Genomic DNA, 12500 nt, shown 5'->3' with positions numbered 1-12500 from the left:
AGTGGGTGGTGGGGGGGGTGTAGTGGAGGGTGTAGTGGAGTGGTGGTGGAGGTGGTGGTGGAGGTGTGATGAAGGGGTGGTGTATGTTGGGATCTTATTTTTTTACTCCTTCCTGCACCTCCTCCTCTCCTTCCCACACTACCTCCTTCCTTTCCCCCTCCTCTCCCTCTCCCCTCTTCCCCCTCCCCCCTTCCTCCCTCCCGCCAGTCTTTATTGTGTTAATAGCAGTGGACCCTTTAGAAATAATGACTATCATTCCGATTCAAACTACATTATCCATTCCTGTCTGATATGTGACCCCCCATCTTGACGTGTGTGTGTGTGTGTGTGTGTGTGTGTGTGTGTGTGTGTGTGTGTATGTGTGTGTTCTCTCTCTCTCTCAAACACAGCTCGTCAGTGTTACCAAGACTCTCTAACCCTCGCGTTTGGCAGTATACCAAAGTTTAAACAAGATTGCTTTGAGCTTGAACCTCCTCCCCCTGCTACTATCATCCCCTACCACCATCACCCCCCTGCCACCATCACCTGCCACCATCACCCCCCTGCCACCATCACCCTCCTGCCACCATCACCCCCCTCACCACCATCACCCCCCCATCATCACCCACCACCATCACCCACCCCTGCACACCCCTGCTGCCACCATCACCCCTGCCACCCCCTGCCACCATCACCCCCTGCCACCCATCACCCCTTGCTCCCTCCCTTCTCTCCCTTTGTGTTACCAAGAGGCTGTAAGTTATCCACTTATCTTTACTTTATTACTTGTTACATAAACGCAAGAACAATTTAGTGACAACCTCTCTCTTTATAAGTTTAAAGTGTGTGGAGTGTGAGGTGTGTGTGTGTGTGTGTGTGTGTGTGTGTGTTGGCAAGAGAATCACTCACAGGTAGATGGAGGGAAGGAGAAAGAGGAAACGAGTGAGAGAGAGAGAGAGAAAAGGAAGATGAAAGGGATATAAGAAGTGGAGAGAGAGAGAGAGAGGAGAAGGAGGAATAAAGCAAGAAGAGAGGGAGAAAAAGAAAAGGAACGAATAGGGAAGAAGAAAAGAGAGAAAGAGAGAAGGTGGGAAAGGTTATGTGGGTGTCTGTATGTGTGTGAGAGACTGAGAGAAACATCATCCAATTACACACACACACACACACACACACACACACACACACACACACACACACACACCGAAACTCTCACGTGTTCATGTCAGATAACAAAATATTACCTACACCGAAAGCACCTATGACTAATTAAACAAAGGTGAAAAAAAATCTTAACTTGATTACGTTTCCTCTTATGCCTGTGAGCCTGTGTGTGTGTGTGCGCGTCGGCCTCCTGAATAATCCATGAGAGGCAATTCAGTTCGAGAAAAAATATCATATGTATTTGTTTATACATGAATTCCTGAAGCGTTTGTTGCCTCCAGAGAGCAAGCTGGTTTGTTGATGTGTGTACTTCCCTCTGTCACCACCAGGGGGGAGAGCGGTTTGTTTATATGTGAGCTTTTGTTTACTACCACCAGGGGGCAGAATGGTTTGTTTATATGTGAGCTTTTGTTTACTACCACCAGGGGGCAGAATGGTTTGTTTATAGGCGTTGTTTACCACTGTTATTGTGATTATATTTAACTCTTTGTGTATGTATGTATGTATGTATGTATGTATGTATGTATGTATATATGTATGTATGTGTACAGAAACACTGATATTTATTTCCTTACCAGATTATAACTACAACCATTCTAGTGTCGAGTCACCGTAAAAAATATTAACATCATTTTAAAAAGACTTCAACAGCGTGTAAATATTTCTCTGTCATAAAAATATACCAAGTTCAAATGAATCTTTCTATTAATATTTATCACATTATTTACTGTTTCCGTGGTATATTAAACTTTAAACCGACCAAACTGTAACAAGAGGGAATATATGAATATGTAATGAATATTCTATTGTTTGTAAACCTTTTTCAAACAGTTGGACAAAATTTTATTCTTTCTCTGATGTGGAAATATTTTTGGATCCGTTGTAATAGTTGGAGCTTTATCAATTTATTAGATTATTTTATTTTATTTCGTCTTTTATTTCTTTCAAAAAATTAACCCTGAATAAATATATATAAAGTGCTTCTGAAGACTTTAAAATAGAGAATCATTTCTAGGTGGAAAAAATATTGTTGGAACCTGATTTCAGTCTTTCTTTATTCGTTCTGGATTAGGATAAGTCTTCTTAAATCCACCAATATAAATTATAAGAAATATATATTCTTAAGTAGATAAATTCAACATTGCAAAACTAATTGTTAATGGGACCATCAGTTTTCAGGTGATAAAATAGTGTTAGAACTTTGTTGTAATATATAAAGTGTTTGAAAAATCGTTCGAAAAAAGAGGTATTATTTTCCCGCTGAACGTAAAAATATTATTTAAATTTACTTTTGGTGTTATTTATACTCGTATATATATATATATATATATATATATATATATATATATATATATATATATATATATATATATATATATATATATATATATATATTTATTTATTTATTTAGGTAATATTAATCCCCAAAAAATCAGAAAAAAATAAAATGCAGGATTTAGAACAAAATAATATAAGTAATATAAATATATATAATAATATAAATAATAATACTTCCCCGTGACATAAAAAATAGTATTAGAACTTTCACTAATATAAATTTTTTACATAATATAAATTCCTAAATCCAACATACATACAAAAATAAAATAAAACGAATTTTGTTTTTACATTTTCCAAAAACTTGAACGAAAGAAAAAGAAAAAATAATAATATTTCACACAGAGATAAAATATTGCTGGAACGCATAGCTGAGCCTTATTTTTTCAGCTCGTCATCTTGTTATTCTGAAAGGTTGAGTTTGGGGGAAGAAAGATGGTGTCCCTTCACATAGGCCACAATGTTATATTAGAGACGCATTTGAATCTATTTTTTTAGGAGCGACTTGATGGTGGTGGGTTGAAGGGGGAGGGAGACAGGGATAGAGGAAAGGGAGGGAGAAGGATTGTTAGATGATAGAGTTAACAGAAGGGGAGAGAGAGAGAGAGAGATATGAGAGGAAGGAAGATGTGACAGAAGGATGAGAAAAGAGAGTTATGGAGGGAAGGATGTAGATAGAGATGTAAGGACACACACACACACACACACACACACACACACACACACACACACACACACACACACACACACACACACACACACACACACACACACTATTGAGGAGTGACTTACATGAGTGTTGGTCTGGCCTTAATTTCCTGTTACTCCTCCTCCTCCTCCTCCTCCCAACTTCTTCCTATTAACAATACACGACTAACATGTCTCATATTTAGTTTGGTGTGTGTGTGTGTGTGTGTGTGTGTGTGTGTGTGTGTGTGTGTGTGTGTGTGTGTGTCAATAAAAATAATAATAATAAAAATAATAATAATAATAATACCCACCACCACCACAACAACAACAACAACAACACCAACAACAACAACAACAACAACAGCAACAATATATTCGAGTTCTAAACACATGGCAAATACCACACACATTTAACACTACTACACAACATTACACAACACTACACAACACTACACTACACTACACAACACTACACTAATCTGTCACCTGAATAATATAACACAAAGCTTCATTATAAAGTTGTTTTGTTCGGCATCATCATAATTTACTGTTGGCTTTGTTTTATGCTGCAATTTATTGGTGTTTTGATTTTAACAGACTTTAATTGATATTTGGTGATGGACGATGCCTTTATCTGTGTGTGTGCGTGTGTGTGTGTGTGTGTGTGTGTGTGTGTGTGTGTGTGTGTGTGTGTGTGTGTGTGTATGTGCATGTGTGTGTGTGTGCGTGCGTGTGTGTGTGTGTGTGTGTGTGTGTGTGTGTGTGTGTGCGTGTGTGTGTGCTGTGTGTGTGTGTGTGTCATGAAGCCATTACAGTGATGTATGGAAATAGCTTTTCTGAAGTACGATGCTGTTGGTGTTCTATTTTTGTCATGAATTAAACCACCCTCACCCCCCTACCTATCCCCTCATGCCCCCCCTCCCACACACCCCATGTTCCTGGTGTGGGGGGGTTAATGAAGTCATGTTTGTGTGTCAGTTTTGTCTGTATGTGTATGTCAGTCGTGGTTAAATGTCATTGTACTAAAAGTCTTAGTACTTAACACACCCTTATCAACACTCAACACACACAACACACCCTAAACAACACACCTTTAACACACTCAACACACCCACAACACACCAACACAACACACCCTAAACAACACACCTTTAACACACTCAACACACCCACAACACACCCTTAACACCCACAACACACCCTTAACAACACACTCAGCACTCACCTGGTCCGCCTCACACCAGGACAGCCTTCATTAGTACTTGAAATCAATCACCTGTACTCACCTGAATCGTACACAGCCAGAGCCAGCTGGAGGCGCCGTCCACAGTATTTGTATCTCACTCTTTGGGATGGACGAGGTCTGAGTAACGGCGTTGGGGCAGTCATCTGAGTGCATAGTGAGGGCGTCTCCATATAGCTGTAAGGGAGAGAGAATATGTTTAGCTTTCTGGGGAGGTGAAGGAGGGATTTTTAGCTTTGGTTTGATTATATTGTGAATGTGTGTGTGTCCCTGTATAGCTGTGAGACAAACAGACAGACAGAGAGACAGACAGAGAGAAAACCTCTTCCACCCACCCATATATCATCATCATCCTCCTAAAAAATAGCAGCTTCTCGCAACATATCCTTCAGGCTGCACACCTGAGTGGACGTATCATCCTCCAGTATCCTACAACATCCTTCAACAGTATCCCCCATCGCCAGGATCCATCGCAGGAAATCTCTACCATTACCTCGCCACCAAACTGGGAAGGTATCTCTTATCGAAGGCTGTCCTAGAAGACTTTGTAAAGGCCTCTGTTTGTGCTCTTAGAGGCGAGACAGAATACCTTTGATGTTGCATTATTATCGACTATCTGAAAAACGTGTTCTAATACCTGGTCTCTACCTGTAAAACGTGTCTTAATTATTTGATTTTTTTACATGTGTTGTTCTAATCCCCGGTCTCTACTGGAAATGTCTCTTATTCATTGTTCTCTATTTTGAAATAACTTCTGTCTCTTGGTCTCTGTCTAGAAAACATCTACTGATTTTACGTCTCTATGTATAAAACCTTTCCAAACAATTGTTCTTTATCTTGAAATGCGCTTTCATTCTCTGGTCTCTATCTAAAAACATCTTGTCTCGTGGTTTCTAAAACTCCGGGTCCAATGTTTCCGGATCACCTGAAGAATAACGCCCCTGGCTTATTTCACCTTAAGACAAACCACTAAAACGCTAACCTAACCTAATTTAATACAACCTAATCTAACCCAACCTAACTTAATCACTAACGCTAACCTAATCACTAACGCTAACCTAACCTAAGATAATCTAAGGTAACAAAACCGAATCTAACCTAACCTAACTAGACCACCTTAACACTAACCTAACTCTAACTAAGGGGCTAATGTTGATGATCCCAAATTTCTCTCACTGGAACACTGACCCGGTGTCCAGGCGAGGTTCACTGGAAAGATACATTGCTTTCTCTGCCAGAACTTCCTTAGTACGTGGCGACGCCCTTGGGACCTCCCTGTGTGTGTGTGTGTGTGTGTGTGTGTGTGTGTGTGTGTGTGTGTGTGTGTGTGTTCTGGTCCTTGTCTTCTATTGGTCACTCCTGGAACATGTGTCTCCTATTGGACACTCTTAATACCCTATTGGAACACCACCCCCCTCATCACCTGGAAGCAATTTTTTAACCCCCACTCCCCTGGAAGATCACGTCTTCACCTCAGCTGGAAATGCACCAGAAAAGTGTTGACCCTCTGGAAAGTCCTCCTGGAAGATATGCTTTAGCTTAGCCCATTACACCGTTCTGCATGGAAACCCGACTCCCTAACCTCTTCAGTCTCTAGACGAGATCTTCCATCCCTTAAAGCCCTGAAGCCCTTCCTGGAAATACAAATCCATTTCTCGACTCCTCTATAACCACTTACCCTCATCACCCACCACTTCCCCACACCCCCACCACCCCACACCCCCACCACCCCACCACCCCACCCTCACCACACCATCACACACCCCTTCACCCCAACCCTACCATCCTGTTGAACTCACCTGGAACGTGCCGACGCTCTGGGGGCCAAAGATGTTGACGGGGGACTGTGACGCCTCCACCACCAGCAGGAAGCCCGTGAACTTCTGCACCGAATACTGGGTCCTCCATCCCTGCACGCTCACTGTTGATCAAGAAGAAGAAGATGGTTAATCCAGGGTGATAATGATGGGTAAATGGGAAGTTGAGGAAAGGAGAAAGGAGAGTATATAAAGGAGAGAGAAATGGAAGAAAAAGAAAGGGAGAGAGAAAGTGAGAAGAATAAGAAGAGTATAGAAGGGAGAGAGAATTGAAGAGATAAGGAAGAGAGTAAGGTAAGGAGAGAGAGAGAGAGAATGGTTATTGGTTTCTTGATGCCATTAAGATCATTAGAGAGAGAGAGAGAGAGAGCTGTCAAGTCGTGTACAGTAAATGGTGAGGTTAATATTCAAAGACATTATGGAGTCTTCATTAATATTCTCTCTCTCTCTCTCTCTCTCCCTCCAGTGTTTCTGTATTGCAGGGCCAAATGACCAGCTATTAGAGAGGGGGAGGAGGAGGGAGGGAGGAAAGAGGAGGAAGGAGGAAGGAGGAAGGAGGAGGAGGGGAGGGAAGGGTGGAGGGGAAGGGAGAAGGTAGAGTAAGAGGGTGGGAAGGAAGGAAGAAAGGAAGGAAGGAAGGAAGGAATTTTACCTAGAGAGGGATGGCTGGAGGAGGGGAAGGGGAACTCACTCTTGTGTGCGAGCCGAGGGGCAGTGCTGAAATACAGGACTGTATATCTAAACAAACGAAATGGGATGCTGAAGTTTTGTGTGGTAGTGTGTGTGTGTGTTGTCTTTCGAGGGGCGTATCTGTGTTTGTTTTTTGTGGGGAGGTGTAGGAAGGACTATTTGGGGATCGGGTTTTTCTTTCCTCTCTCTCTCTCTCCTCTACTCCCATCGCCCACACCTCCTTCCACCTCTCTCCTCCTTCTCCCTTCCTCCCACACTCTCTCTTTCCTCCTCCCCACACCCTCCCTCCCACACTCCTCCTTCCTCCTCCCATACCCCTCCCTCCTTCTCCTCCTCCCACACTCCTTCTTCCTTCCTCCACTCCTCCTCCTCCCACACTTCCTTCCTCCCCACACTCCTCCTCCCCCACACCCTCCTCCCCACACTTCCTTCCTCCTTTCTCCTCCTCCCCACTCCTCCCACACCTCCTGCTTCAATCTTCCACACCTCCTTCCTCCCTCCTCCCACACTCCTCCTCCTTCTCCTCTTCCCACACCTCCCTTCCTCCTCCCACACTCTCCTCCTCCCTCCCTCGCACCTCCCCCAATATAAATAAGAACACGACAAAATAAACTTACAAAAATATTTTGTAAAAGTGTGAATATTTTTCCTAGTGACTTGTTAACGTCAAGTGACTTCAAGTTTTCTTATAGATATTCTCACATTTTGCCTATTTAGAGGTACAGTGAAACCTCCATTTAAACTAGAGAAAAGTCCAAAGGTCCAGATATAAACCTCCATTTAATGAACTATATAGAGATGAAAGTCCGTTTTATCGAGGGATAATCCGTTAGATATAAACCTCCATTTAATGAACTATATAGAGATGAAAGTCCGTTTTATCGAGGGATAATCCGTTAGATATAAACCTCCATTTAATGAACTATATAGAGATGAAAGTCCGTTTTATCGAGGGATAATCCGTTAGATATGAAAACCTCCATTTAAGGGATTATATTTAGAGCGAAGTCCGTTATATGGAGGTTTCACTGTGGAGTTAGTGTAGGTGTGGAGGGGGAAGGTGTGGAGTTTAATATATGTATATTTTTAATGTAAGGTAAACACACACACACACACACACAAACAGAAGGAACTTAAACAGTGTGTGTAATCAACTTGTTTTCCCCCTTTGTTTACACAGCCACAAGTTTGTTTGTAGACAGAAGCTCTGGGAACTCTCTCACACGCCCCTTGTCTTCTGGTCACCTGTGGTTGGTGTTGTTGGTTGTTGTTGTTGGTTATTGTAGTGGTTGTTGTTGTTGTTGTTGTTAGTGGTGGTGGTTGTTGTTGTTGTTGTCGCTGGTAGTTATTGTGGTGGTTGTTTTTGTTGTGGTTGTTCTTGTTGTGGTAGTGGTTGTTGTTGTTGTAGTGGTTGTTGCTGCTGTTGTATTGGTTGTTGTTGTTATTGTTGTGGTTGTAGTGGTTTGTGCTGTGGGCGAATGAATGGGGGAGAGAGAGAGAGAGAGAGAGAGAGAGTATGGTAACACAAAGTTACCTGGAGCTCGAAGACATAAGACTACTGAAGGAGATGAAGACGAAGATGACGAAGAAGACAAAGAAGAAGAAAGTCAGAAAGAAGAAAATGAAAATAATGGACGATACTTTCTTAAGGTAAATTAAGTTATGAAGAGAATTACATTGTCAACACTTTCTAAAGACCAAAAGAGAGAGAGAGAGAGAGAGAGAGAGAGAGAGAGAGAGAGAGAGGCACTTCCCATCCCAAGTAATTTCGACTCAGACAATACACAACAGGTGAATCATCGTCTTCCCTCCTGAACCTAACCTAACCACAATACAACACACTCTTCCATCACCCCATATGTGTGTGTGTGTGTGTGTATCTGTACGCATGTGTGTGTGTGTATATCTGTACGCATGTGTGTGTGTGTGTGTATCTGCACGCATATGTGTGTGTGTGTGTGTGTGTGTAAGTACGTCTGTGTATGTAAGTCAGGCCAGATTTCCAGGAACTCTCTTACTTACGCCAGATACTAAGCCAATGTCACTGAGCCAGCGAGTTAGAAAAACATTCCCCCTCTGTTGACACAGTATTAACACAGAGACGAGAGCCAGGCAGTGTGAGTAGTGAATGAGTCAAGTTTGGACTGGCTTAGATGGTGCATAGCAAAGGAGGGTGGGGAGCCGGGGACAGAGGGTACGGAGAGGAGGGAGGAGTAGAGGGGCAGAGGGGCAGAGAGGCAGAGAGGGGGGGAGAGGGCAGGAGAGAGAGAGGAGAGGAGAGAGAGAGAGAGAGAGGAGAGAGAAAAAAAAATTAGAGAGAGAGAGAGAGGGGGAGGGGCAGAATGGTAAGAAGCTTGCAGAACGATGACTGTAGCACATGAAGAGAGAAAGAGAATAAACGTGTGGGAAGCATAGAGGACGATAAGTATAGCACGGGGAGAGAAGGGGAGCGAATAATGGAAAAAGAGAGTATGAGAGAGAGAGAGAGAGAGCGAATGAGAAACAGACAAACAAGAGGATAATCTTGGTATAAAGCGAAAGGAGAAAATGAGGAGGAGGGATAATGGAAGGACAAGGAGTAAAAAAGAAGATAATGTTGGGGAGAGAAAAACAAAGGAGGATAATCAGGGTAGAGAGAGAGAGAGAGAGAGAGAGAGAGAGAGAGAGAGAGAGAGAGAGAGAGAGAGAGAGAGGAAGAAAAGAAGCTTCATTCTCTCTTTCCCTAGCACTTCTTCCTCCCTCCCCCTCCTCTTCCTCCTCCTCCTCCTCCTCTTCCTCCACCTCCTCCTCTTCTACCTTTCTCTTCTTCCCTTTATGATCTGTCTTCTTTCCTTTCCTGACACTTTCTCCTCCTCTTCCTCCTCCTCCTCCTCCTCCTCCTCCTCCTCCTTTCCCTCTTCCCATTTTCTATATACTTTCTCTCCTGTCCTAATACTTTCCCTGCCTTTCTACCATACACAAAGACTCATTCACGGATGTTGTTGAAACTTAGAAGAATTTAATATAGTTTTTTGAAAGAAGATGAAAGAAGAATGAATGAAATGAAATAAAAAGAAAGCCCCGAATAAAAAATGGGTGTTACAACTTTCTCTTGTGTCGTGTAAAAGAGATTGACACAGAGAAAGTTTAGAGAGTGGTATTAGGCAACGTGTTGAAGGTGGTGGTGGTGGTGGTAGGTCTTGAGGAGAAAGTCGACTTGTGTTTTCTTAAGGTGAAAGTTGAATCGTATTTTCTTAAGGTGAAAGTTAAACTGTATTTTCTAAAGTGAAAGTTAAATCGTATTTTCTTTGGGTGAAAGTTAAACTATATTTTCTAAAGTAAAAGTTGAATCGTATTTTCTTAGGGTGAAAGTTTTACCATATTTTTAAGGAGAAATTGTTCAGTATTTTCTAAAGTGAAAGTTGTATTGTATTTTCTAAAGTGAAAGGTGAATCGTATTTTTCTTGAGGGAAAGTTGAACAGTAATTTCTGGGGTGAAAGTAAATCCAAATGGGAGTAATCAGGTCTTTTCTTTTTAGCAAGGAGAAAGGTAAAGAGAAAGTTTACCTGGTGAAGAGACTATGACAGGACTGTGGTCACGGAGGGAGGCCAGGAAATAGATCGAGTGAAAGTGCAGGAGGGATTTACTTTCTCTCCCTTTCTCTTTATCACGGTTTCTCTCACGTGCAAGAAAGATTTACTCTCTCTCTCTCTCTCTCTCTCTCTCTCTCTCTCTCTCTCAGGGAAAAATGAATTCAGTCAAGAAAGAAATCAATACTTAGGGAAAAATAATACAAGATAGGGAAGAAATTAAGAGTTAGGGAAAAAATATAGATAAAGGGGAAATATAATCAAAGAAAAAAAATTATTACAGTTGAGAGGAAAAAATAATATAAATTTAGTGAGTTAAGAAAGAAGAAATATTTTGTCGCCTGGGATAAAAATATTTAGACTTGGGAAAGATTTTTTTTTTTTTATTATGAAAGAAAAAAATCGTTTGAAAAATAGAATGAAGTGAAAGTTCAATATCATCCGTGAAAATTTTATTACGAATTACACACACACACACGCACTGAGTCAGAGGCAGATAGACACAGAGATACACACAGAGAAAGAAAGAAAGAAATATAACAAGATCCCGAAGTAAAAAAAATAAATAAAAAAATAAAGAAAAAATAAGGAAAAAATAATTTGGACTCAAGGAAAGAAAATAAAATAATTACTGAAGCAAGAAGACCTGGTAAGGAGGGCGACCCCTACTGGGGGGAAGGGGTTCAGGTTGGGGGGTAAGGATGGGTGGGGGGTTGAGGGCTGTGGGGGGGTTGGGGTGTTGGGGGCTGTGGGGGTGTGAGGGCTGTGGGGGTTGAGGCTGTGGGGGTTGAGGGGCTGTGGGGGTTGAGGGGCTGGGGGTGTTGAGGGCTGTGGGGGGTTGAGGGCTGTGGGGGGTTGAGGGCGTGTGACCGCCCTTCCTCCACCTCTTCCTCCTCCATAATTCACTTCGTTCTTCCCATCTTCTTCACCCCTTCCTCCTCCGCCTCTACCTTCTTCCTCGTCTTCTCCTCCTCCTCACCACCTTCTCCACGTCGCTCCTCCTCCTCCTCCTCCTCCTCCTCCCTCCTCAAATTCAGTGCTGTCCAGAGCAGCCCCTGAGCACAGGGTCTCAAGTACCTTCTGCTGACGTGCTTATAACCCACTCCATCCCCCCCCATCTCCTCCCACCTCCCTCAATTTCCTCCCATCACTCCCCACCTCAGCTCGTCCCTCCCCCACCTCTCCTCACTCTTTTCATCCCCCATAATCTCCCCGTCCCAACCTCTCCCCATTTCTCCCCATCCCTCCCTTCCTCTGCTCACCATGTGCCCCGGGGGTGATCACTCAAGTCACCCCCAACAAGCAAAAGCCTTTTCTGTGGGCTGTAATGGCATTGTAGGGGTGATGGGGAGAGGGTGGGGAGAGGAGGGAAGTAGGAGAGATGGATAAGGATGGGTAGAGGTGGGGAGGAATGGGGAGAAAGTGGGTAATGAAGAGAAATGGGGAGGGATGGGGTGGGTATGAGACAAACTTCCACAACTAATAACTTAACCTAACACACACACACACACACACACACACACAAGCACTAACCCCACAACAATAAAAGCAACAATTACATTAGTTACCATTATCTTCTCCCTCTATTATCATCACCTTTATCACTCTCTGTTATTTTCTCTCTTATTGCTATTATTTACTTCATTTTTGTTTCTTGCTTTTGTCATTCCTCTCTCTCTCTCTCTCTCTCTCTCTCTCTCTCTCTCTCTCTCTCTCTCTCCGTATGAACAATAAAACACAGGAAATTTTCAATAAAACAGGAAAACACCAGAAAAAACAAAGAAAAACATCAATAAAAAACAAGCATGATAGAAAATAATGACCAATAAAACAACGTTAAAACAGGAAGAAAAACATAACAAAGCAGGAATAAAAACAGTGAACACTCAATAAAACACAAATAAAACACCATTTAAACACAGAAAAGGTACCATGAACCCAATAAAACACCGTTAAAACGTAGAAAGGGACCAACAAACCCTTTAAAAAACACACCATTAAAACAGGGAAAA

General features: G+C 42.4%; 1 protein-coding gene across 2 annotated transcripts in view; it reads right to left on the bottom strand.

Annotated features, from left to right (window-relative positions):
* LOC121880081 (spondin-1-like) overlaps positions 1–12500 on the bottom strand; it is a 168985-nt gene that overhangs the window by 68919 nt on the left and 87566 nt on the right. For both annotated transcript variants that reach the window (XM_042387133.1, XM_042387141.1), the window contains exons 3-4: positions 6211–6332; positions 4455–4588 (exon numbers count right to left, since the gene is read on the bottom strand). In XM_042387133.1, coding sequence (XP_042243067.1) covers positions 4455–4588; positions 6211–6332 — 256 coding nt within the window. The remainder of the gene's footprint in view (positions 1–4454; positions 4589–6210; positions 6333–12500) is intronic.

This window comes from Homarus americanus, unplaced genomic scaffold (assembly GCF_018991925.1).
Source record: "Homarus americanus isolate GMGI-L3 unplaced genomic scaffold, GMGI_Hamer_2.0 scaffold50564, whole genome shotgun sequence".
Lineage (NCBI taxonomy): Eukaryota > Metazoa > Arthropoda > Malacostraca > Decapoda > Nephropidae > Homarus > Homarus americanus.
The sequence above is the reverse complement of the archived record's forward strand: the minus strand, read 5'-3'. Positions and strand labels throughout refer to the sequence as shown.